General features: G+C 40.5%; 1 protein-coding gene across 6 annotated transcripts in view; it reads left to right on the forward strand.

The window, feature by feature from the left end:
- The window catches only part of LOC140209516 (copine-8-like), a 669,962-nt gene that overhangs the window by 328,495 nt on the left and 314,396 nt on the right, over positions 1 to 27,071 (forward strand). For all 6 annotated transcript variants that reach the window (XM_072277770.1, XM_072277771.1, XM_072277769.1 and 3 more), the window contains 2 exons: positions 16,140 to 16,243; positions 17,250 to 17,354. In XM_072277770.1, the coding sequence (XP_072133871.1) occupies positions 16,140 to 16,243; positions 17,250 to 17,354 (209 nt within the window). The remainder of the gene's footprint in view (positions 1 to 16,139; positions 16,244 to 17,249; positions 17,355 to 27,071) is intronic.

Genomic DNA, 27,071 nt, shown 5'->3' on the forward strand with positions numbered 1-27,071 from the left:
GGAACTATGCACCATTATTCCTAGATCCCTCAGTTCCACTGCATCCAGATCAATAATGTATATGACAAACAACATTGGACCCAGTACAGATCCGTGAGGCACACCACTAGTCACTGGCCTCCAATCTGACAAACAGTTATCCACCACTACTGTCTGGCGTTTCCCATCCAGCCACTGAATTTTACTACTTCAATATTAATTCCTAATGATTGAACCTTCCTAACTAACCTTCCATATGGAACCTTGTCAGAGGCCTTACTGAAGTCCATATAGACAACATCCACCGCTTTACCCTCGTCAACTTTCCCAGTAACCTCCTCAAAATATTCAATGAGATTTGTCAAACATGACCTTTCACACACAAATCCATGTTGACTGTTCCCAATCAGACCCTGTCTATCCAGATAATTATATATATCATCTCTAAGAATACCTTACATCAATTTACCCACCACTGACGTCAAACTCAGAGGCCGATAATTGCTAGGCTTACTCTTAGACCCCTTTTTAAACAATGGAACAACATAAGCAATACACCAATCCTCCGGCACCATCCCCATTTCTAAAGACATCTGAAATATTTCTGTCAGAGCCCCTGCTATTTCTACACTAACTTCCCTGAAGGTCCTAGGGAATATCCTGTTAGGACCCGGAGACTTATCCACTTCTATATTCCTTAAAAGTGCTAGTACTTCCTCTTCTTTAATCATCATTTTTTCCATAACTTCCCTACCTGTTTCCCTTACCTTACACAATTTCAAGAGTTCTATGGAATAATATCCATAGAGCGTTTCCCCACCCTAATATTCATTAACAACTCCTGTTTAAACCAGTTAATAACAGAATATTCTATTACAGGTAAACAGAGTAACTTCGTCTTAACACACTGCAAACAAATAGCAATACTTCTGAACACATTGTCCAACAAAATTACACTTTAACTTCAAAAGAGAGTAAAATGGGGCAGTTTGGATTAAAATGACACCCAGGAAAATATTTTAGGTGTTGATTACTTTCTTTTATTAGCAATGCTCATTGTTGTGCCAGTCCGTTTCCACAGTCAAGCATTCAGAAAGCATTTCAAACAGTTGATAGATCAAGTAGATTATGAAAGAAGATGGTATCTGTCAAATGCCGTCTTTGGTGCACAGTTCTCTCCACATTAGGAAGCACCATGTCTTCCAACTCTGGGCTTCAGAGTACATTGCAAATGGCATGTGAATTTTCATCTAACTATTTCATTGCAAGATGAATCACCAGCAGAAGTATACTGTCCGTGCTGAGGAAGCCGGAAATGAAGGGAAACTTCTTTCATGGAATGCTTTTGAGATTTCTGGAATTCCCAATTTCAGACAGTCATGAATACTCAATCACTGAATGCATTGCATCCCGAAATAGCTAAATGTTTACAGTGACATTATGAAATCAGAAGATGATGTCAGGAATGATGGTTTTGAGTGACATGGTTGACCACAGTTACAATGAATGACTCATGGAGCCATATGGTCTACTATTTTCAATGGGTCAGGTGAATACCATTGAATTTGATTTATTGAACTGAAAACTTATCTGCATGTTGTCCTATCTACAAAGTATTTTAAACAGTTTCTGTCATTATTTCTGATTTTCGGTACTGTTAATTTTTGCATTTGTTGTTCTACAAGTGCTTTTTAACTGAAAATCTTTTCCCTGACATTTATTTTGGAATCTTTGATCAAAATTAGATCACAGAGCAGAATTTCCTACAATACTTCGATAGTAGCTTGCCATGGTTGTTATGACTTCTGGGAAAAATAGAGCAGAGGATTTTGTGGAGAATCTTGCGTACATTTTGTAGCAGTCTACATACAAATATTATCAAATATACATGCAAATCTTTTACATCCAATTCATTAAGGTAAAACAAAAATAGTAAAGCTTACCTTGGTATATTCAGAGTTGTTACGGATTCTGACCATCAATATTACATTTGCAAATTTTGATGTGCCAAGGAACCTGAATGTTTACTCTGTACCAAGATCCTTATTGCTATCCTGTGTAATATGTACATTCAGTGGCTGCTTTATTAGGTACCTCCTGCACTTAATAGAGGCCACTGCGTGTATGTGCATGGTATTCTGCTGCTCTGCTATAGCCTATCCACTTCAATGTGTTGTGCATTCAGAGATGCTCTTCTGCACACCACTGTTATAATGTATGTTATTTGAGTTATTGTTACCTTCCTCTCGACTTGAACCAATCTGGCCATTCTCCTCTGTCCTCTGTCATTAACGAGGCACTTTTGCTCACTGGACTTTTTTAAAATTTTGTTTTTCACGCCATTTTCAGTAAACTCTAGAGACTGTTGTGCATGAAAATCCAAGAGATCAGCACTTTCTGAGATACTCAAACCACTCCGTCCAGCACCAACAATCATTCCACAGTCAAAGCCACTTATATCACATTTCTTGCCCATTTTGATGTTTGGCCTGAACAACAACTAAACTTCTTGACTACGTCTACAGGCTTTTCTGCATTGAGTTAGTGCCACGTGACTGGCTGATTAGATATTTGCATTAATGAGCAGGTGTTTAGCCACTATGTGTATATCATACTGGTAAATAGTACTCACTTTAATCAGATGTACAGTAATTGGGATCTGAAAATTAAGGTTATCACAAAGAAAATTAATTTAGCACAAACAAAAACAAATTTCTCATATAAATTTAAATGATTTGATGAAAATGTTGGTGCTCTAATAAGCAAGTTTGCAAATGATATGAAAATTAGTGGACTAGCAGATAGCAAGAGAAATTGGCAAAGGATGTACCAGGATATGGATCAGTTGGAAACTTGGATGGAAAAGTGGTAAATAGATTTATTTTAGACAAGTACAAAGTTGATGACATGACCCTTAGGAGTATTGATATAGAGGGATCTTGTGTGCAAGTCCATAATTCCTTGAAAGTAGAAACACAAATATAGGCATCAGTTAGTCTCTTGAGACCACAGATTTGCTCCTTGGAAGGTTTCTAGGCTGCAGACCTGGGCAAGGTTGTATGGAAGACCAGCAGACTCCCTTCTCCATGCCACCGATGTTGCCCAAGGGAAGGGCACTAAGGCCGATACAGTTTGGCACCGGTGTCATCGCAGAGCAATGTGTGGTTAAGTGCCTTGCTCAAGGACACAACACACTGCCTCAGCTGAGGCTCGAACTAGCGACCTTCAGATCACTAGACTGATGCCTTAACCACTTGGCCACGTGCAAACGCAAATAACTAGTTTTGTTAAGAAGATATATGGCATGTTTGCCTTCATTGGTCAGGCCTTGAGTACAAAAGCTGTGAAGTCATGTTGCAGCTGTTTAATTCTGTGGTTAGGTCACAGATAGGGAATTGTGTGCAGTTCTACTCAGCACACTGCAGGTACGATTTGGAGGCTTTGGAGAGCATGCAGAGATAAGAGGCATTAATCGTGTGGATAGTCAGAGGCTTTTTCCCAGCGTTGAAATGGTTGCCACAAGAGGACACAGGTTTAAGGTGCTGGGGAGTAGGTACAGAGGAGATATCAGGGGTATGTTTTTTACTCAGAGAGTGATGAGTGCGTGGAATGGGCTGCTGGCAATGGTGGTGGAGGCAGATAATCTAGGGTCTTTTAAGAGACTTTTAGATAGGTACATGGAGCTTAGTAAAATAGGGGGCTATAGGTAAGTCTAGTAATTTCTGAGGTAGGAACATGTTCGGCACAACTCTGTGGGCTGAAGGGCCTGTATTGTGCTGTAGATCTATGTTTTCTAAACAGTTCACTAGAATTTGCTTGGATTGGAGTGTATTAGCTAGATGGCGAGGTTAGATAAACTTGAATTGTTTTCTCTGGAGCGTTGGAGACTGAAGGGTAATCTGTTTACAGTATGCGAAATTATGAGAGGCATAGGTAAAGCAGATTGAGTTTTTTCCCCCCCTCGGAGTGGAGATGTCAAATACTGGAGGATGTATGTTTAAGGTGAGAAAGGAGAGGTTTAAAGGAGATGTACAAGGCAAGTTTTTTTTTACACACAGAATGGTAATTGCTTGGAATGTGTTGCCAGGGAAAATGGTAGATGCAGATATAATAGCAACAGACAGCACGGTAGTGTAGTGGTTAGCACAACACTTTACAGTACCAACTTCCCAGGTTCAATTCCCGACACTGCTTGTAAGGAGTTTGTATGATTTCCCTGTGACTATATGGGTTTATTCTCAGTGCTGCAGTTTCTTCCCACAGTCCAAAGACGTACTGGCTGGTAGGTTAATTGGTCAATTTGTCATTTTAAATTGTCTTGTGATTCGGCAAGGTTAAATTGGGGGATTGCTGGACAGGGATGCTCGAAGGGTTGGAAGGGCCTATTCTGTGCTGCCCCTCAATAAATACATTCATTTAGGCCAGGGATTCCCAAACTTGTTTAAGCCATGGACCAGATGGATCCGTGGATCCCGGGTGGGCAACCCCAGATCTAGGCAGACAAACAACCTAGACACAAGGTACAGGAGCCTGAAACTCCACAGTCAGTGGTTCAGGAACAGCTTCTTATCCTCAGCCATCGGATTTCTGAACAGTTCATGAATTCATGAACATCATCATCATCATTACACCACCTGGCCCAGGGGTGACCTGTAGGCTAGCAGAGGGAAGGAGACCCTTACACCTCCTTTGGTAGAGACCCATCTCCACCCCGCCACCCATGAGCACACCCTCATTATTCCTTTACTTTTGCACTGTTTAGTTTTGTAATTTGCACCTTTGCACTTTTCTGCTGCTGCAAAACAACACAGTTCACATCATGTAATTCAGTGCTAATAAATCTGATTCTGAACGGGATCAAATGCAAGCAGATTCAATTAGTTCATATTGGCATTTGGTCAGCATACAGATGGTAGGCTGTAGGACCTTTCTGTGTGTAGTGATACTCTATGTTCACAACTATACATATATATATAAATCAATTTTGTCAGGTGAAGCAATTCAGTAATAATATCAATCTGTAATAATTCCTTGCAAGTGGAACAAATTTTTAATGATTGAAAAATGTGCACATTAGTCATGAAACCTGGATCATGTGTGTTTTTCCATAGTAACTGTACGCAATCTTGAAAGGTACAAGTGGCACGGAAATATGTGGCTCACCTCCACCCATGTTCTTAATGACAACTGTGCCTCAATACATGGTAATTGATGTCACCGTTCTGCATATAGTGACAGCCATGTGTAGATGCATCAACATGACAGCAGGTGCAAGTCAATTCCCTATTGAGTGGCGGGTATGTACTGAAATGTTGATCAATTTTGCGTTACCGATTTTTGCAATCGAATTCCTGTGTCAATGCCTCCAACATCCTTGCATTTTAAAAGACTTCAATGTGCATCTTATTATCAGACCTGGTCGTCTTCGGCTCATGTGATTCTTTATTTTCCTGATGTGAACAGGTGTGTGTATTTGTATGCTACCTGAGAAAGAAAGTCATAAAAGATGTTTAGTGTGTGTTCTGAAGAGGCTGCTCCCTTCTATTATACACAGTAACTCATGAAGCCATCAGTGGATTTAGTCAAATTGAGCAGTAGATCTTACACATCAACGCAACATGTTCCAGCTTCCTCACTGACTTTAATGTCATAAAGACATCAAGAGACTTCCTTGTTGGTGATATTAGCTCATCATTTAACTTGCAAAATTAAATTAAAAACAAATGAATAAAATGCTGTTACCTAAATCTCTTACTGGATTGCTGGAAGGGTTTATTTTAAAGGATTTTATCTTTTGATTTGTGAAGTCAGGTTAGCATGTTTGAACTCTTTTCATTTGTATGCTCATACAACATTCTTCCTTCTGATCTATTAAACAAATATGAATGTCCAGCAAGTAAGGTTGTTAGTGCCTGCCTAGAAGTAGGTTATATTGGTGATATGAAACCACCAAATACTTAGTGCTTAACCTGGCCCCAAATATTCTTAATAAATCAAGTGCTTCCAATTGTTAAAATCCAGATTCAATCTGAATAAATCATGAAGCTTTTGTGTAGTCTGTTATGCAGATACTGGAAAAATATTCACCATGTAGGAACTGATGATATTTTAAATTCCACAGCATTGTTTTCTGTGTAAATCAGGCATTGGCAGCAGAACAGTCTGTTGTATGGAGTCTGAGCTTGAAGTCATGGTAGCCTTTCTTGTACAGAATCAAGGCATTTTTTTTCTCTCTAGTTGCCTATTCCATGAATTATGACTTTTGCATAAATTTTACTGTGTGAACCTCTACTTTATCATAATTTTCTTGTCAAGTTAGTCAAATATAAATTTTATCAACTCTCAGCCAAAGGAAAATATTGCCAGAATTTGCATTAAATTGCAGAAGCAAGTCACTATGAAAAAAAAGCAATGTGCTTGTTAAACTGTGCTTTATTAAAAAAATCAATCATATCCCTTCCAATAGCTTTAAGAATTTAACTTAACAATTAGATGACCCATAGAGGTAAATCTAAGCCCAGACCTATTTCTGGATTCCATCTTTTGATCATCTATCTATGTGCTATGATGTCTGATTTCATCTGATAAAGTGAGGCTAGACGTTTTGTAGTGTTGTAGGAGTTTTATATGTTGTTGCTGTAATAGTTGATGTAGGCCATGATGATAAACCCTGGCTGGCCTTATGTTTAGCAGATTTCAGATAGATGTGCCTTTGTCTTCGAGAGTTTGATTTAGCCCTGTAAACAAGAAAACTGTGGGGTTTGGTAACTAATTAAGGCTGATGTGCTTCAGTCTCATCTGATGACAGATTTGGCTTAATTTTGATTCAGTCTGTTGAATCACAAACAAGAAACTGAAGGAACTCAGCAGTTCAGGCAAAATCTATAGAGGGAATAAACGGATGATGTTTCAGGCAAAGACCCTTCCTCAAGGCTGGGCTAATCCTCTCTGTAGATGCTTCCTGAACTGCTGAGTTCCTCCAACATTTTGTGTGTGTTGCTCTGGATTTGCAGAATCTGAGAAGTCTCTTGTGATGGTGCCCAGGGGGCCAAATTACAAATTTGTCTGAAGTATCAGAGGGTGTTCAACTTGTGAAGAATTGCAGGAAAGTCTTTATAAGAAAGGATGTACCCAAAGGAGAATGAGTGCAGGAAAACCATCAGTGGGGAAAAACCTCTTTCTACTTGAAGCTTTGTTAATGTCATTTCACTCTGTCTTGTTTGTGACATCAGAGAAGATTCCATTGCTGACACTAGATTGCATATTGTTGACTTTGCAATGCAGGGGTTACTGATCCACTTGGAATTTTGTGTGTAAATCACACTAGATTAAACTACTAGGTACAGAGAACTGGTTGTTTGCAAAATGGCAAATTAGGGATAGAAGGCCTTGTGTAGTTGGCCACATTGATGTGGTGAATGCAGTGTTATGTTTTGTAACTTCAAAACTTTAAGCTTATTCAAAGAAACTCATGGGAGTCTGATAATACAGATGAAAGTTTGAGTTTACTTCAAGCGAGGTGCACACGAATCACATGGTAGCAGGATAATGTTTGCAATTAACTTATTTTGTTTTACATATAACCCATAATTAATTGAATAAGAATTCTTTATCAGCAAATATGTATACAAGATTACTCAAGTATTATTGAAATACAAAATACACAACATGCTGCAGAATAAAATATGGGGAAACATTAACAAGAAGACCCCACCCCCATGCACCCCTCAAGTTACACCATAAAAGTTGATAATGGGGAGATGATAAGGACATGAAGGCTAAGTAGGTGGGAGATACAAAAGTTGGAATGGTCTTGCCTCTCCCCAGAATATCAAGGCAGTGCAGATGTCTTCTGCGTCTGATGATGAGCAGTGAGTATGGAGGCCAAAATTTCCAGGGAGAAGATCATTGAGAATTGCCAACTGATGCAAGCAGAGCTGTGACTGAGCAATCCTCCCTATGGCCACTAAGAACTCTGTTGCCTTCCATTCTTTGCTCTGGGACACTTTTAGATTTTTAGGGGTATGTTCACTACAGATCCCGACTTGTGTCGAGAAAGCAAACCATCACCACTTTCTCAACAATGTTTAAGCATGACTCTAAAGCAAATACTTGACAATTTCTCTTCAAGTCAAGATCGTACAAACATGAAACAATGATCTCTAATGAAGAAAAGCTATATAAGGTAGATTTGTAAAACTGGTAAATCGCTTTCTTGTTTTCACGTGTACTGAGGCACAGTGAACAACTTTGTTTTGCATGCCATCTATACAGATGATTCCATTGCAATAGTCTATAGGGTAGTGCAAGGGAAAAGCAATAACAATGCAGAATAAAGTGTTACAGTGAGAGTGAAAGTACACGGCAGGCAGACAACAAGATGATTCACAGACTTGTAGAATTCAGATTTGACAGAGTACGATTCTAATAGACGTAATGAGTAGATTTTCAGAGATCAGCGTGCAATGCGTCACCATTCTGCCACGACATTTATCTACTGAAGTATAGAAGAATGAGAGGAGACTAATTTGATTGCAATTTGCAAGGAGCAATTTGTAACGTTTTGTCTTGTGGAAGAACTTATAGTTAAGGTGACTCATTTGAGATAGAATTAAAGTGATTTTTGTTTTCCTCTAAGAGTCATGAGGCTGTGACCCCTCTTCCCAAAAGAGTGGCAGAGACTGTCTTTATGTGTTTTTAAGGCAAATATAGATAAACTTTTGATAAGCAAAAGGGTGCAAGGTTATCACGGATAGACAGGAATTTACAGTAGAGAAGGTTGCACTCCAATCAGTTATCATCTTAATAATGATGAAGCAAGCTTGAAAACAGAATATTCCAATTGAATAGTCCATGCAAACCCTTGGCACAGCATTAATACTGATGTTCAGCACGTTTTTGTCAGTGTTCACTCCGTGAGGCAGCCAAGCTGCTAGAAAGAAGCCTGCTCACTAGAATGGAGGGAACTGCAATAGACTATACAACCCTTGGGACCGCATCGTCGCTGTGAACTACCGAGTATCTGCTGGCAACAAACAACCTCCTGCAGGGATTCAATGGGCCAAGCAGCAAGTGTAATTAGCTGCACACACAAAGTGCTGGAGGAGCTCCGCAAGCCAGGCGACATCTAGGGAAAAGAGTAAACAGTCAACATTTCAGGCCAAGACCCTTCATCAAGATTGGGGAAAAAAGATGAGAAGCCAGAGCAAGAAGGTGGGGGAAGGGGAGGAAGAAGTGCAAGGTGGCAGGTGGTAAGTGAAAGTGGGACCGGGGAGAGGTGAAGTAAAGAGCTGGGAAGCTGATTGGTCAAAGAGATAGAGGGCTGGAGAAGGAGGAATCTGATAGGAAAGGGTAGCAGACCACAGAAGTAAATGCAGGGGGAGGAGCACCAGAGGGAGGTGATGGGCAGGTAAGGAGATACGGTGAGAGAGGGAAACAGGAATGGTGAAGGGGAAGGGGCAATTACCAGAAATTCAAGAAATCAATGCTACTGCCATGGGGTTGGAGGCTACCGATGTTTTTGTCAGTGTTTCTTTCATTGTAACAGCCAAGCTGCTGGAAGTCTGCTCACTTGAATGAAGGAAACTGCAAAAGACTTCAGAGTCTGGCCTCCTTTGGGACTGCACATTCACTGTGAACTGCCAAATCTCTGCTGAAAGCAAACAACCGCTGCAGGAATTCAGTGTCTTCACAATTCTCTCTGGCCTTCCCCTCTCTGAAGGAGAGCGTTCAGTCCTCAGTAAGGTCCTCACCTTTGTCCCCTGCACCCACATCACAGTGAGTTCTGTACCCGCCATGATGCTGAGCTCTTCTTTCGTTGCCTCTGTCTCTGTGCCTACTTCTTTGGCAAAGACTCTCCAGCCTGCACCGATAACCACTTCTCCTCCTCTTCCTGGACACCCTGCTCCGGTGTTCTGCCTGCTCTGGATCTTTTCATTGCCAACTGCCAATGAAACATCAACCGTCTCACTTTACCAGTCCTCTCTCCAATTCTATCCTTACTCCTTCTGAATGCATTACTCTCCAGTCTCTCTGCACTAAACCTAACCTCACCATCAAAACCCACAAATAAGTGGGGTGCTGTGGTAGTCTGGCGGATTGTCTTTCCATGTACAGGTGCTAACTCTCAGACACCTCCTCTTACTTAACCCACTAAGGAGCACCAGGCCATTGTCACTGCCACCATCACTCCATCACTGACCTTATTAACTCTGAGGATCTCCCAACATGGCCAACAACCTCATAGTTCCCTTATCCCACACCTCCCATTTCTACCTCCTACCCAAGTTCCACAAACCTGCCTGTCCTTTCTTACTTCACAGTCTCTGGATCTTTTCAATGATGTCAAGTTTCTTGGCCGCGATCATCTCATTTTCACCATGGATGTTCAGTCCCTGTACACCTCCATCTCCCATCTCTCCACTTCTCTCTAGACAACAGACCCACCCAGATCCCCTCCACCACCACTCTCCTCTGTCTGGCAGAACTGGTCCTCGCTCTCAATAATTTCTCCTTCGGCTCCTCCCACTTCCTTCAAGCCAAAGGTGGAGCCATGGGCACTCGCATGGGTCCCAGCTATGGCTGTCTTTTTGTCGGCTCAGTGGAACAGTCTATGTTCCAAGCCTACACTGGTATCACTCCCCAAGTTTCCCTACACTATACTGCGACTGCATTGGTGCTGCTTCCTGCATCCATGCTGGGCTTGTTGACTTCATTAACTTTCCCTCCAATTTCCACCACACCCTTAAATTTGCCTGGTCCATTTCCAACAGCATGCGTGCGTGCGAGAGAGAGAGTTTATAAACTGATATTTTTTATAAACCCACTGATTCCCACAGCTACCTGGACTATACCTCTTCCCACCCTGTCACTTGTGAAAATGACATCCCATTCTCTCAGTTTCTCTGTCTCTGCCTCATCTGCTCTCAGAATGAAACTTTCCATTCCAGCACTAATGAGATGTCCTCCTCCTTCAAAGAAAGGGACTTTCCTTCCCCCACTATCAACACTGCCCTCACCTGCATCTCTTCCATTTTGTACAGCTGCCCTTAACCCATCCTCTTGCCACCCCACCAGGAATGGTCTTCCTCTTGTCCTCACCTACCACCCCACTAGCCTCGACATCCAGCACATCTCCATCGAGATCCCAACACCAAGCACATCTTCTCCCGTCCCCACCTTCTTAGTTTACTTTACTTTATTGTTGACAAACAATTGATACTAGAATGTACAATCATCACAGCAATATTTGATTCTGCGCTTCCTGCTCCCTGGACTACAAATATTAAATATTAAAAATATTAAAAGTAGTAAAAATTAGTAAACATTAAAAAATTAAATTATAAATCATAAATAGAAAATAGAAAAATGGAACGTAAGGTAGTGCAAAAAAACCGAGAGGCAGGTCCGGATATTTGGAGGGTACAGCCCAGATCCGGGTCAGGATCCGTTCAGCAGTCTTATTACAGTTGGAAAGAAGCTGTTCCCAAATCTGGCCGTACGAGTCTTCAAGCTCCTGAACCTTCTCCTGGAGGGAAGAGGGACGAAAAGTGTGTTGGCTGGATGGGTCGTGTCCTTGATTATCCTGGCAGCGCTGCTCCGACAGCATGCGGTGTAAAGTGAGTCTAAGGATGGAAGATTGGTTTGTGTGATGTGCTGCGCCGTGTTCACGATCTTCTGCAGCTTCTTTCGGTCTTGGACAGGACAACTTCCATACCAGGTTGTGATGCACCCCAGAAGAATGCTTTCTACAGTGCATCTATAAAAATTAGTGAGGGTTTTAGGGGACAGGCCAAATTTCTTTAGTTTTCTCAGGAAGTAAAGGCGCTGGTGGGCCTTCATGACAGTGGACTCTGCTTGGTTGGACCAGGTCAGGTCATTTGTGATATTGACCCCGAGGAACTTAAAGCTTTTGACCTGTTCCACTTGCGCACCACCAATGTAAATTGGGTCGTGCGGTCCACTACTCCTTCTGAAGTCAACAACCAATTCCTTCGTCTTATTGACGTTGAGGGAAAGGTTATTGTCTTCGCACCATGCCACCAGGTTCTTAATTTCCTTTCTGTACTCAAACTCATCATTACCCGAGATACGGCCTACAATCGTTGTGTCATTAGCAAACTTATATATTGAGTTTGATGGAAACTTGGCTACACAATCATGGATGTACAGTGAGTACAGCAGGGGGCTGAGTACACAGCCTTGTGGGGCACCGGTGCTCAGAGTGATTGTAGAGGAGAGCTTGTCCCCTATTTTTACAGCCTGGGTCCTGTCTGTGAGGAAGTTGAAGATCCAGCTGCAGATCTGAGTGCTAAGGCCCAGGTTCCGGAGCTTAGGAATCAGTTTATTTGGAATGATGGTATTAAAGGCAGAGTTGTAGTCAATGAAAAGGAGCCTTATGTATGCATCTTTATTCTCCAGGTGTTCTAAGGAGGAATGTAGGGCCAGAGAGATGGCATCTGCCGTTGACCTGTTGCTCCAGTAGACGAATTGCAAAGTGTCGAGGTTGACCGGTAGGCTGTGGTTGATGTGTGCCATAACCAATCTCTCGAAGAACTTCATAGCAATTGATATCAGAGCCACAGGTCGATAGTCATTCAGGCATGCCACCTTGCTCTTCTTTGGCACTGAGATTATCGTTGCCTTCTTAAAACACGAGGGGATCTTAGACTGAAGCAAGGAGCAGTTGAAGATGTCAGCAAACACTCCAGCTAGCTCGCTTGCACAGGCCCGGAGAACCCATCTTGGGATGGCATCTGGGCCCGTCGCCTTCCCTGGATTTATCTTCAGGAAGGCCCTTCTAACATCCTCCTCAGTGATGATGAATCTCGATGCCACCAGGTCCGGTTCATCCGGAGGGAGCTCCTCTTCTGTTCGAATCTTGTGTAGAATTCGTTAAGTTCATCAGGAAGAGAAGCGCCACAGTTATTGATATTCCCAGCCTTTTCTTTGTGCCCAGTGATCTCATTTAGACCCTGCCATAGTCTACTGGCATCCCTCTGGTTAGCCTGGGCTTCTAACTTGGCTTGATATTGCCTCTTGGCACCCTTAATGGCTTTCCGGATTCATGCCTGGATTCCGTGTGGCGACTGGTATCCCCGGACCTAAAAGCTGCAGCTCTAGCCTTTAAAAGGGACTTGACCTCATAATTCATCCAAGGTTTCCAGTTAGGGAATACCCGGATCGTCTTGCGAGACACACAGTCCTCCATGCATTTCCAAATAAAGTCCATGACAGCTGAGGCATACTCATCGAGGTTAGCTGCTGAGTCCTTGAATACTAACCAGTCTGCTTTCCTACGCAACTCCCTTGTCAATACCTATGCTCTGACTTCCAGAAAAAGCAGGAATTCCCAGTGGCCATCCATTTCAATTCTACTTCCTATTCCCGTTCTGACATGTCAGTCCATGGCCTCCTCTACTGCTACAATGAGGCCACACTCAGGTTGGAGGAGCAACACCTTGTATTCCATCCAAGTAGCTTCCAACCTGATGGTGTGAACATCGATTTCTCAAACTTCTGGTAATTGTGCCCCCTCTCCTTCACCTTATCTCGTTACCTGCCCATCACCTCCCTCTGATGTTTCTCCCCCTTCCCTTTATTCCATGGGCTTTTGTCCTGTCCTATCAGATTCCGCCTTTTCCTGCCCTTTATCTCTTTGACCCATCATCTTCCCAGTTCTTCACCCCTCCCCTATCCCGGTTTCACATATCACCCACCACCTTGAATAACTTTCTCCCCTCTCCCATCTTCTTGCTCAGGCCTTTCATCCTTTTTCCCCAGTTCTGATGAAGGGTCTCGGCCCAACACATCTTCTGTTGCTCTTTTCCATAGATACTGCTTGGTGTGCTAGGTTCCTCCAGCATTTTGTGCATGTTGCTTGGATTTCCAGTATCTGCAGATTTTCTCATGACTGCAATCAGCTAGATGTTTCTGCTAGTTGGCTGGCAGGCAACACCAAGAGGAATAGCGGTAGGATCATAAATACCTTCCTGAGAGGAAGTAACCACTGATAACTCCCCCAAAGCGGTCTTAGAAATCTGTTGGTGGGATGCCATGATACTCCCAAAACCCTGATGGTTTCCAAAACTACATTGGGATAAAGGTCTGTGAGAAGTGGGATATGGATCACCATCATCTTCAATGATTCTACTGGCCTGGGACTCTGTGGCAACCAAAACCAATTATTGGCAGCTATTCTCACAGAGTGTTGAACCAATGGACACAATCCTGTGACATTCTCTCTGGGGGGGAAAAAGGGAAAAAGAAGTGTTTTGGCATGATGCAATGCATTTCGGTCAAAAAAAGAAAGGAAAATGTTGGGAATATGATCAACTGGTCAGCCAGCATCTGTGGAAGGAGAAACATTGTTAACATTTAAGCTGAAGATCCTTCTAGGAACTAGGAATAAGAGAATAATAAGTTAATTTAAAGTTGTAGCAAAGGTGGGTGTGAGTGGATAGGACAAAGCAAATATCTGTGTTAGGGTGAAGCTGTAGTTGCCGTGGAGATAAGTTGTGGAATTTCTGCAGTGAGATCAATTAATGGAAACAGTTGGAGGGTATTAATACAGACAAAAAAAGCATAATATGTTGCAAATGACAGGATAGTGGAATGTGCCCAGAGATACCAGGCTGTGGTAATCGAGACTTGTGTGTGTGTGTGTGTGTGTGTGTGTGTGTGTGTGTGTGTGTGTGTGTGTATACACATGTGATAGAGATCATCTCCTCTGGTTTTAAAGCTAGAAGTGAGTTAGATGTGAGCTTGGGTATTTGAGCTTTGGAGTGGTACTAAGTGTGTGAGGGACTGATCATGAAACTGAACAAAGGAATTCTAAAGCACATGTTTTTGAGGTAATCAAATGGGAGATGGGAGTTGTTGAGCTCGCTCCTGACTTTGATAAAATGTTTTACTATTTAACCGATGTCCTGAATGACACCTTGGTGATATTGCTGTTGAGTGTGTCCTTCTTATGTTACTGTTTCTTGACGGGTAGATTGCTTGACTCCCAAGCTTAGAGAATTCCCTCTTTCTTATCCAGGAGTGGGCTGCTTTCTACTTTTCCTTGGCTGCTGGGAAATTTCTTAATTTTTATTATGACTTCTATTTAGGAGGTACAATTTTCAGCAGCACTAACCCATTGAATTCCACTCTATAATTAAGTGTTAACGTGATAAATAGTGTGATGTAGCTTCCATAATGCCACAATCTACACATTGATTTGGGAACATGAATTTTATTTGATACCTGTGTCACATCATCTTGGTGTGGTTTAAATGTGTATCATTCCTTTAGGACATATCACCATCACAGTCCCTGCTAATCTCATTTTACACCATGTTTCACTATTTGCTGATTAAATAATTCACTCTCTTATCAATAAACGGTTTACAGAACCATCCTGAGGCAACATTATTTCATTATAAAATTCATTTTGAGAGCATATACCATTCTCAGAAGTCCTTGCACAGAGTATTTCTTAAAGTGAGTAATTGTTGACCTCTGGAACTTTCAATTACCTGTTTGAACAACTTCAATAAATGTGCCTTAAGGGGGGTCATCCTGAATACTGAATCATTTGATTTTCCCTTTGAGAACCTTCAGCTTCTGACGCAGGGTAGTTATTGCAGATGAAGCCCAGAGCGTACGAGTCTGTTTATTGTAACATAAATGAAAATGCTAAATTTAGATGGGGTGTTTAAGGAAATAAATCTTTATCTGATTAAGATAAGGAAGAGAACTTTGTTCCTTCAGAATCAAATTATTTTGTGTTATTAAGGAATTATGAATTAGAATCTGAAGTTATGTGGCTGCCTCTGTGTTCAACTATTGTTTTTAGTAGCAAAAAAACTCTTTGGCAAATGTCCAGATATTGAGCTGACTTTCCAAGTAGGGACCAGATAATCCTCCCCAAATATTTGTCATGATTCTGGCCCTGAGACCTTTTTTCCCAATTTTCTTTACTCACAGAATCATACTGCAGTGTGGAAGGTTAATTACTGCTTAAAACAGTAATATGATAGAAGTTCACAAAGATAGGCAAATGCCAGCCAGGAGGTACAGTATTTTGCTTCTAACTTTAGAATCAATGAAGATGTTCAGAAGTGCCAGCCAAAAATATCTTACTTTATTATAGCCAATGCCATTTATTTCTACTGCAGGATGTTACAACTATGCAATTCTGTGCCAATAAACTGGACAAGAAAGATTTTTTTGGAAAGTCAGATCCTTTCATGGTCTTTTATCGAAGCAATGAAGATGGAACGTAAGTATAATATTTAGCTTGTGGCATTTTTTTAAAAAAGGAAAAAATAACGAATAATCTTGGATGATTTTGCACCTGCTTCTGATAATTAATTAAAAACTTTTAAATATTATGAGGGGAAGGTATTTGAGACGAGTGTGATGTACCTCACCAGATTTTAAAAAGATACACGTTCTAATACCCATTTGAAGATTTTGAATAATAGCAAAGTGGTCTTTCTGGCACTGGAAATAAATATTGCCTGTGACGTGTAAAAATCATTCAAGGCCAGGCATCATTATCCTTTTGCTGTATACCAGCAAAGGTAGCTTGCTACAGGGACCTCAAACAATATCAATCGAATTTGGAGTAGGTATATTTTGGTTTGGTGGGTAAAATATCTAGGTCACATGGGAAATAGAACAGAGATGTAAATTAATTCCAAGATGTGCAAACATTATGGTTGTATCATGTTTCTGTTATTTATTCTTTGGGGATTTTTTTTGTTTCGTGGATGTCTGCAAAGAGAAAACATTCCAGGTTGTGTACTGTATAAATTCTCTGATATTAAATTGAATATTAAGCTGCTGATTGGAACAATCTTTGCTGAGGACCTGATAACAAATGCATATGCAAAACAAGCCAAAAATTAATCATGATTGAAATCATCTTAGAGTCCAAAAGGACAAATGTTTTATGTTGTAGTTGCCTCTAATTCAAGACATCATCTATTTCAAAGAACAATACAAATCTGTACTATTGTTTTAGAATGCACTTAGAAATAAAGCCTTTCTCCATAAATGCTCTTGGGGAATAATATGAAGGAATATGTAACTTGGTCTTTCATTAATATCACATAGATAATGAAATTTAGTACGTGTCTTGCAAGGTAAGGCATGCACTTTTTTCAAGAGAGTGCTTGTGACACTTTTGACATAAATGTGCACAGCTTTCTAAAACTTTCCACAAGAAATAATTATATTTGTTGCTTTGACAGTTTGGAATTCATTTTTATTTGTGTTTCTAGCTTCACAATTTGCCATAAAACAGAGGTGGTGAAAAATACACTGAATCCTGTGTGGCAGCAGTTTTGCATTCCTGTGCGGGCTCTCTGCAACGGTGACTACGATAGGTAGGTTTCTAGAATTATGGTCTTTAAGTGCATAGGAAAATGAGCAATGAGATGGATAACACAGTGGAAAGGCATCTACAGAACAAGTAAGCATATTTGAAACATGAAGAGAAAGAATACCATAGTTCCATTGGACTGGTTGACACTGTTGTCATCTGTCAACATGCTCTAGATATCGGCAATCACTCAAACAGTAATGCATGATGGGACGTGCTGGAGGTCAGATGCCAACATATCTGACTACTCATTGGGCCATGGATTTAGTGACAAGAGCTGGGTTGTTTTGTGAACTATTGTGCTGGATTGCCATCTATGCTAAAACGATTAAAGTTTATTATTGTGGTTAATTTTTTAATTCATTCAAATACTTGCAATTAAAATAATATAAATATACATATTTTTTTCAACTGTTTCTAAATGTCTCTGATCATCAGAATGGAAAAAGCCTTCACACCGTATGAAAACCATGGAGGCAGTCCATGGGTGGAGACTCAGTTAAAGCCAAAGAAGGCTGACTTGGCAGCTGTGGGTAACTGTAGCCTCCAGGACATTGGGAGATGTGGGAGCACAAAAGAATAATGCAACCTAGGATGGATTTCAGGTAGAACTGAGACTGATTTCTGATCAAACTCAGCAGAGGAGCTGACTGAACTGGGTTGACATGTCTGGCCTCATTAATTTGAATGGTGTTCTTGTCCATTTAAAAGTTCTATTTTTGTTATTTTAGTTAATGATGAGATTTTAATTCATTCACGTATTAATTGCTCTTTAAATAGCTATTTTTAGTTCTTCAAATTATTCATCTGTTTTTAAATGTCTCTGATCATCAGAGACCTTGGTGAATGGGAAAGACCTTCCAGCAGCTTGAATGTCTTGAGGGAAGTCCATGGATAGGGTCTCAGTTTGAGCCACTGGAGGTCTAACTGCTTCTAGGGGGCTGTTCTTTGTGGAATGGCTTGGCAGTGGAGAATTGATTAGGAGCCAAGTGAATGCAATAAGTTAATGCAACTTCAAGATTTTCACAGGAGGCAGGCAGAAGACAAGTCGATATCAAGGAAAACCCAGCCCATTGTGTATGGTTGGCAAAAAAAATTAGAACAAAGAACATCGCATAACATCGGAACACACTTTCAGGAAGCTATGTAATTGCATCCCAGGTACTCTGTAACCAAAGCTGATAAGAGTCCTGTTGTTCATTGCAGGCTGAATACCACGAGCCAGGTTTCCTTTAACTCTCTTCCATATTTTTTTGCTGCTGAGGAGATAAAGACAGACAGTGACAAACAGCGGGCTGCTGAGATTGAATTAGAAGATCTGATTTCACAAGCGCTACAGAGATTTAAAAAAGCTACTTAAAATTTCTGCCGATACAAATTTTAGTTTCAGACTTTTCTTAAACTCTTTTCGTACAAAGCAGTTAACCAAATTATATTGTGCATCATTTACGATTGTACATGAATCTCATCTTTCTGAAGTGGCAGATTAAAATTCAGAGACGGTAGCATGAAATTGTTTCCATTTTTCAATCTTCAGCACTTTTGGTATATTGCCGACCAGGGAAAGATTTTGATAATGAGATTGCATTCTGCTGCTTGAATTGATCACCTAGCCGGAATCTTTGCAAACAGATTTTGTGTTCATTAGTTCAACAGAAGGGATGAGATAATTTCTGCTGCGATCAGTGTTAGAACACATTTTTGCCACTTTGTGAAGATTGTTAATAATTCTAAACAAATATTCATTGGTAGTATTAATGGGAAATATCCATGTAAATGTCAATCAGGTAACTTATGAATAATATAATACATTCTTAAGAAGCTTTTAAAATAACAGATTGTCAAAAAAACAAGCTTTTCTCTCACCATGATTGCATTTGAGTTTTTGCAACTTTACTCAATTTTCATGAAAGTTAAACAAACTTTTAAGCAAAGGGATTTTAATTCCCAACTATTTCTTGCATGCAATCTTGAGAAATCACATTGATAAAGAAGGCTTTGCATGTGGCAGATGATACTTCATCAGAAATTCACAGCAATATTTCACAACCTTGTCTGTTAAAACTGTTAGACTATTATCCTGATTTCTTGAAAGCCAAATTTTTTCACTCCAATCACTTCAATTATTTTGAACTTTCCAGTTGAGAGTCGGAGTGTGTCAATGTTAAATGTGGTGCAAATAGTGTGGAAATTTTGCAACATTTTCATTGGTAAGTGACTCATATTGGTAAGAAGTAGGAGACCTTAAGATGATAACTACAACATGTTTAATAATTAAGACATAGGAGCAAAATTAGACCACTCAGCAATTGAGTCTGATCTGCCATTCCATCATGGCTGATTTATTATCCCTCTTAGCAGCATTCACGTGCCTTCTTCCTGTAATTTTACTAATAACTAACCTATCAACCTCCACTTTAAATATACACAATGACTGGGCCTCCACAGCTAACCACACTCTGGCTTTCAAAGCTGATTGCAGCTACATCAAATTATAAGCATCTGTTCCCAACATCATTAATCAGAAAAAAAATCTGTTGACTGAGTTCTAAAAATATTAAGGGTTAGTATTTATTTATTAGGGAAGGCTGAGAAAATTTCAGGTTTATAATTAATGTAATTGAAATTAAAATGCAATACATTTCAGCAAAATAGGTATTAGATTAATATAGCTGGAATTATTTAGAGACTAATTACTTGTCCTGATTTTACCGTCTTCAGAATGAGAAACATCCAAATAAAATGGTAAAATATTATATGAATCCTAGTGTAGATATCCATTTTCATCCCCTCTGCTATTAAGCAACAGTTCGGCTGGGAGTTACAGAAAAACGGTATGTAGGATCAAACAGACCCGCAGGTTTGTATATGGTGACACGTATATACTCTGATAACCTTTCATCAAAGGTTATGGTGAGAAGGCGGGGGAGTGGGAGAATGGATCAGCTCATGATGGAATGGCGGAGCAGACTCGATGGACCGAATGGCCGACTTCTGCTCCTTTGTCTTATGGTCTTATAATAAATTTTACTTTGAACTTAAGCACTTGCCTTTAGCTTGCCACTAAATTAATGTGGATCAAGTCCAGTATTTATCTACAGTCCACTCCAAAGTATCAATTCTGCTCAAGAAATGCTCAATGCAAAAGTGATAAAGAGGGAAATCCACAACAATACGAATTAGCGTATATGGAGTGTCTTTAGCAAAGTTAAATTGCCCATGGCACAGCAATAGTGGCGGGTTGGAGATATTTCTCGACCAAAGGAGGTGTAAGGCACCCCTTTTCTCTGCCAGCCTGCAGGTCTCCCTTGTGGGACCTGTTTAGTGCGCCCCCCCCCCCCCTCAGTTAGGGTCATGGGAGTTGGTGGTGGATGGTTGGATGAGCAGCTGGTGCACATCACAAGTCCTGGTTAAGCAACTTCTGACGCCAGGCAGACAATCTCTGAACAGTGTTGATAATATCTGGGGTTACCCCTCTTGTAAAGACACTACCCATAAGAAGGTAATGGCAAACCACACCAGTAGAAATATTTGCCAAGAACAATCATGGTCATGGAAAGACCATCATCAACCACATCATCTGACATGGCGTGTGGTACTCCTTTGGAGTACCAGAACAATTAGTGCAGTGTTTGTGCAGGCAGATGTTGTTAATACCTCAGGCAAAGCCAGGAACCAAAAGGTTGAGCATGGTGCGACTAATGTCCTGAACTGTGTACAATGCAAGAAGTATCGAATGCAAGGCCAATGAGCACAGGGCATGAATCAACATCTATGATATTATGATATTGTAGCCATTAGTGAGAATTGGTTCCCGGAAGGACAGAACTGACAGCTGAATATTCTGGGGTTCTGTTGTTTTAGACACGACAGAACAGGAGAGATTTAAGGAAGAGGAGTGGCGTTACTAGACAGGGAAAATGTCACAGCAGTGCTCAGTCAGGACAGACTGTAGAACTTGTCTAGTGATGTGTTAAGGGTGGAATTGAGGAATAAGGAAGATATGATCACATTAAGACCTTCAGATATAGGAGCAGATTTGGGCCATTTGGCCCCATTAAGTCTGCTCTGCCATTTTATCATGACTGATCCAATTTTCCTGTCAGCCCCAATCTCCTGCCTTCTCTCAAATCCCTTCATGCCCTGACCAATCAAGAATCTATCAATCTCTGCCTTAAATACACATAAAGACTTGGCCCCCACAGCTGCCTGTAGCAAAGAATTCCACAGATTCACCACTCTCAGGGTAAAGAATTTCCTCCTCATCTCCATTCTAAAAGGACACCCCTCTATTCTGAGGCTGTGTCCTCTGGTCGTACACTCTCTCACCATAGGACACATCTTCTCCACGTCTACTCTATCAAGCCCTTTCACCATTGGATAGGTTTCAATGAGACCCCTCATTCTTCTGAATTCCAACGAATACAGGCCCAGAGCCATCAAACACTCTTCATATGAAAAGCCATTCAATCTTGGAGTCTATTTCATGAACCTCCTTTGAACCTCTCCAGTTTTAGCAGATCCTTTCTAAGATAGGGGACATAAAGCTGCTCACAATACTCCAAGTGAGCCTCATCAGTGCTTTATAAAGTCTCAAAATTACATCCTTGCTTTTATATTCTAGTCCTCTTGAAATGAATGTTAACATTGCATTTGCCTTCCTCACTACATACTCAACCTGCAAATTAACCTTTAAGGAATCCTACACAAGGATAGCCAAGTTCCTTTGCACCTCAGGTTTTTGTATTTTCTCTCCACTTATAAAATAGTCAACCCTTTAATTTCTTCTACCGAAGTGCATGACCATACACTTCCCAACACTGTATTCCATCTGCCATTTCTTTGCTCACAGTCCTAATCTGTCTAAGTCCTTCTGTAACCACTCTACTTCCTCAAAATTACCTTCCCCTCCACGTATCTTCATATCATCTACAAAACTTGCAACAATGCCATCAATTCTAACAAACAAAAACCGAGCAACACACACAGTGCAGGAGAAACTCAGCAGGCCAGGCAGCATCTATGGAAAACAGTACAGTCGATGTTTCGGGTTGAGAACCCTTGGCAGTCCATCATCCAAGTCGTTGACATATAACATAAGAAGAATTTGTTCCACAGACACCTGTGGAACACCACTAGTCACTGACAGCCACCCTGAAAAAACTCCTGTTATTCCCACTCTTTACCTCCTGCCAATCAGCCACTGCTTTATCCATGCTAGAATCTTTTCTGTAATACCATGTTAAGCAGCCTAATGTGTGGCACCTTGTCAAATGCCTTCTGAAAATCCAAGTACACAACATCAACTGATTCTCCTTTGTCTATTCTGCTTGTTATTTCTTCAAAGAATTCCAACAGATTTGTCAGGCTAGATTTTCCCTTGAGGAAATCATGCTGACTATGGTCAATTTTATCATGTGCCTCCAAGTACCCTGAGAACTCATCATTAATAATGGACTCCAACATCTTCTCAACCACTGCGGTCAGACTAACTGTCGTATAATTTCCTTTCTTCTGCTGCTCTCCTTTCTTAAAGACTGAAGTGATATTTGCAATTTTCCAGTCTTTTGGATCCATTCCGGAATCTAGTGATTCTTGAAAGATCGTTACTAATGCTTCCACAATCTGTTCAGTCATCTCTTTCAGAACTCTGGGGTGTACACCATCTGGTCCATGTGACTTATCTAACTTCAGACCTTTCAGTTTCCCAAGAATCTTCTTCCTGGTAATGGTAACTTCACACACTTCATGCCCCTGCCAATGTCTTCCAAAGTGAAGACTGATGCAAAATACTTATTCAGTTCATCTGCTATTTCATTGTCCCCCATTACAACATCTCCAGCATCATTTTCCAGTGGTCTGATATCCACTCTTCACTGTCTTTTACACTTTATGTATCTGAAGAAGCTTTGGTATCCTTTTTTAATATTATTGGCTAGTTTACTTTCGTATTCCGTCTTTGCATTCTTAATGACCTTTCTAGTTGTTTTTTCGTTGGTTTTTAAAAGCTTCCCAATCCTCGAACTTCACCCTGATTTTTGGTCTATTATATGCTCTGCCTTCGGCTTTTATGTTGACTTTGACTCATCTTGTTAGCTATGGTTTTGTCATCTTTCTTTTAGAGTACTTCTTCCTCTTTGGGATGTATATACCCTGTGCCTTCCATTAATGGTGCTAAATTACAGACCACCCAAATGTCTGAGAGATTTAGAGGAACATATTTGCAGAGAGATCGCTGACTGTTGCAAAAAACATAAGGTTGTTATAGTAGGTGATTTTAAATTTCCACGTATTGACTGGGATTCCCTTATTGTAAAAGGAATAGATGGGATAGAGTTTGTCAAATGTGTCCAGGAAAGTATCCTTAATCGGTACGTAGAAGTCCCAACGAGAGAGTGCACGATACCTGATCTGCTATTTGGAATGAGACAGGGCAGGTGACAGAAGTTTGTGTAGGGGAACACTTTGCATCTAGTGATTACAATGCCATGAGTTTCAAAGTAGATGTGCAAAAAGTTAGATCCTATCTGTAGTTGATATCCTAAATTGGAGAAAGTCCAATTTTGATGGTATCAGAAAGAATCTGGGAAGTGTGGAGTGGGACAGGCTTATTTTCTGCCAAGGGTATACCTGGTAAGTGGGAGGCCTTGAAAAGTGAAATTTTGAGAGTACAAAGCTTGTATGTGTCTGTCAAAATAAAAGGTAAAGATAACAGGTGTAGGGGCCTTGATAGTCAAGAGATATTGAGGCCCTGGTTAAGAAAAGGAGGTGCATAGCCAGTATAGGCATTGGGAACAAAGTTGAATATACCTCTTGTTGCAACTAATTTGAAAACTCAACGTGATGTGATCAAATGTACTTAGGGGGATGTTGGCTTCTGTGATGCAGAGAAGTTATCACCACTCTAGTTTTATATGAAATACAACAGGATGATTGTTCTTGAAGTTAATTGTATAATGTTTGAGGTTCAAGATATAAGAGCACAGAACTTAAACTTCCAGAGAAGGAATAAATAGTTAGAGAGTCTTGTGCTCTGTATTCTAGAAGCAGTATGAACTGTTGATGGAGCAATCATTTTTGGTCATCCGTTACCTTTGTAATTACTGGCAAATATCTGCAATATTTTCTTTTCATCAGCGCTGATTCATTTTGGTATTGGTTTATTATGGTCACTTGTACCAAGATACAGTAAAGATTTTCTTTATGTGCCATCCAGAGAGATCATGCTGTATATTACTACCTCAAGATGGTTAAAGGAGAGTTTGTAAAATAAGGTGGTTGCTGCTCGAGAGAAAGTGCAGTGCAGGTATACAACTATGAGGTAGATTGTTAGATCAATGGTTCATAGTTATTAGTTGAAAGGTCAGTTCAGGAATCTGATAACAGAGGGACAGAATTCGTCCTTGAACCTGGTGATGTGTGTTCTCAAACTCTTGTCTTTTTTGCCCGATATGGAGTGGAGGAAGATGAGAAGATGACAGGGGGTGGGTAGTTTGTTGATTGACTGCTTTCCCTTGGCAACAGGAAGTGGATGGAGTCAAGAGACTAATTTGCATTATAGACTGGGCTGCATTTACAACGCTCTGCAATTTCTTGTGGTCTTGCCAGAGGTGTGGCCATACCAAGCTGTAATGCTTCTGGATAAGATACTTTCTAAGGTGTATTTGTAAAAATTGGTGAGAGTCATCAGGAACATGCTGAATTTCCTTGACTTCTGAGGAACTAAAGGGCTAGCTGTGCTTTTTTGGCCATAATGTCTACATGGCTGGACCAGGACAAATTGTTGGTGGTATTTAGACCTTGGAATTTGAAGCTCTCAACCATCTCCACCTTAGCATCATTGATATAGATATAGATGTACGTTTCACGTCACTTCCTGAAGTCACTGACTAGCTCCTTCACTATCTTGTCATTAGGAAGAAGCTATTGTCATGACATTATGCCACTAGGCTTCTTATCTCCTTCCTGTATTCTTGTTTCATTGTTGTTTGAGATCTGGCCAGAAAGGCAGTGTCATCTGCACACTTGTAAATGGAGTTAGAGCAGGATTTGGCCACACAATTGCGAGTGTGTAGGCCGTATAGTAAGAAGTTGAGGACACAGCCTTGTGGAGCACCAGGATAATATAGATCTGGTTACCTGTTCTTAAACAGTGTAATCTGTTTATCAAGAAGTTAATGTTCCAGTTACGGAATCCTGGGCTGAGGAGGTTGGGAATGAGTTTGTTTAGAATTATGATATTAAAGGTGGAGATATAATCAATAAATAGTAATGTGATAGAGGTGTCTTTATCATATTGATGTTCAAGAGTGAATGTAGGGCCAGGGAGATGACATCTACTGTAGACTTGTTTTGGAGGGAGGAGAATTGCAGTTGATCATGATTGTCTGGGTAGCTGGAGTTGATGTGTGGCATAATGAGCCTCTCATTTTACATCATGATGGATGTCAGAGCCATCAAGCTTCAATGGCCATTTCCTTGTTTTCCTCTAGCACTGTGACAGTTGTCTTCTTAAAGCTGGTGAGAAACTCTGATGGGAGTGGGGAGAAATTAAAGATGTCTGCAAATGCTCCTGACAGCTGGTTCAGCCAGAATCTGAGAACATGGCCGGAGAATCCATCTGAGCCAGTCTCAGGAAGCAATTTCTCTCCTGTTTATAAATGGTGCAAGACAATTAAACAACTAATGTGTGGAAAAGGTTCAATAATATCCCCATCTGCATTGATACCAGAAGACATCTGAATGCAGAAGACAATATGCAAGCATCTTTACTCCAAAAAGGCTCTCTTCATGACATAACATAATAGAAGTTAGTCTTCACAAAATGGGGAATCAACGAGCCTTCGTAAAATGAAAGTGAATTGGAATTCTTTACAGTGATCGAACACATCATTTATACAAAGAAAAATGGTGGTTGTGTTGGCAGTTTAATGGTATATGTAAAAGAGCCTCTTAGGGCAGTAGTCCTATTTTCAATTATTTTCTGCTATTCCTTTAACAAAAATGTTGCATAAGTGGATATGCTTCCTGATGTTTGAGCAAGTTTCAAGTCATGCCACGGCTGCTCAGTAAGTGTAGACAACTTTGAGAACACACTGATAAGTGGCTTTTAATGCATGTGCTGAGCATCTGCAACAAGAGAAAAATCTACTTACCCATCACATTTAATAACTTTATCATTACTGTCCCCACCATCAGTGCTTTGGGGTCAATGTTGACTAGAAGCTAGCTACGTAAGAACTTCTGCAGAAATACCAGGTAGAAGGCAGGAGCGAACATATGACTAAATGGTGGCTGTGGTGGTGGGACAAATAGGGGGAAGCTAAAGATAATCCTGTAAAAAAAAAAATTGAAGTATGGAGCTGAAGTATTGTTAGGAAAAAAAGCACTGTGAATTTCAGAAATCTGAAATCTATAAAGAAATTCTGAAGTTCTGGTTATCTGAAATTGCTAAACTCAAGTCAAATTGCTGCAACGTACTGGCTTGGAAGATGAAGTGCTGTCCCGAGAGCTTGCATTGAACCTTATTGTAATGGTATTATCAGTGAAGAATAGAGTGCAGAAGAAAAAAATTGGACCAAGAATTAAAATGATGATTTGATGGGCAGAATTGTACTAAATGCACAGAATGGCAGTAGTTAGATGTTATACACAGCTTCTGAAATTTAGTTTGATTGACTTCAGTGCATCACTGGTACTTTGTTGTCTGTTTAATGTACAA

The sequence above is a fragment of the Mobula birostris genome, chromosome 14, assembly GCF_030028105.1.
Source record: "Mobula birostris isolate sMobBir1 chromosome 14, sMobBir1.hap1, whole genome shotgun sequence".
Taxonomy (NCBI): Eukaryota; Metazoa; Chordata; class Chondrichthyes; order Myliobatiformes; family Myliobatidae; genus Mobula; species Mobula birostris.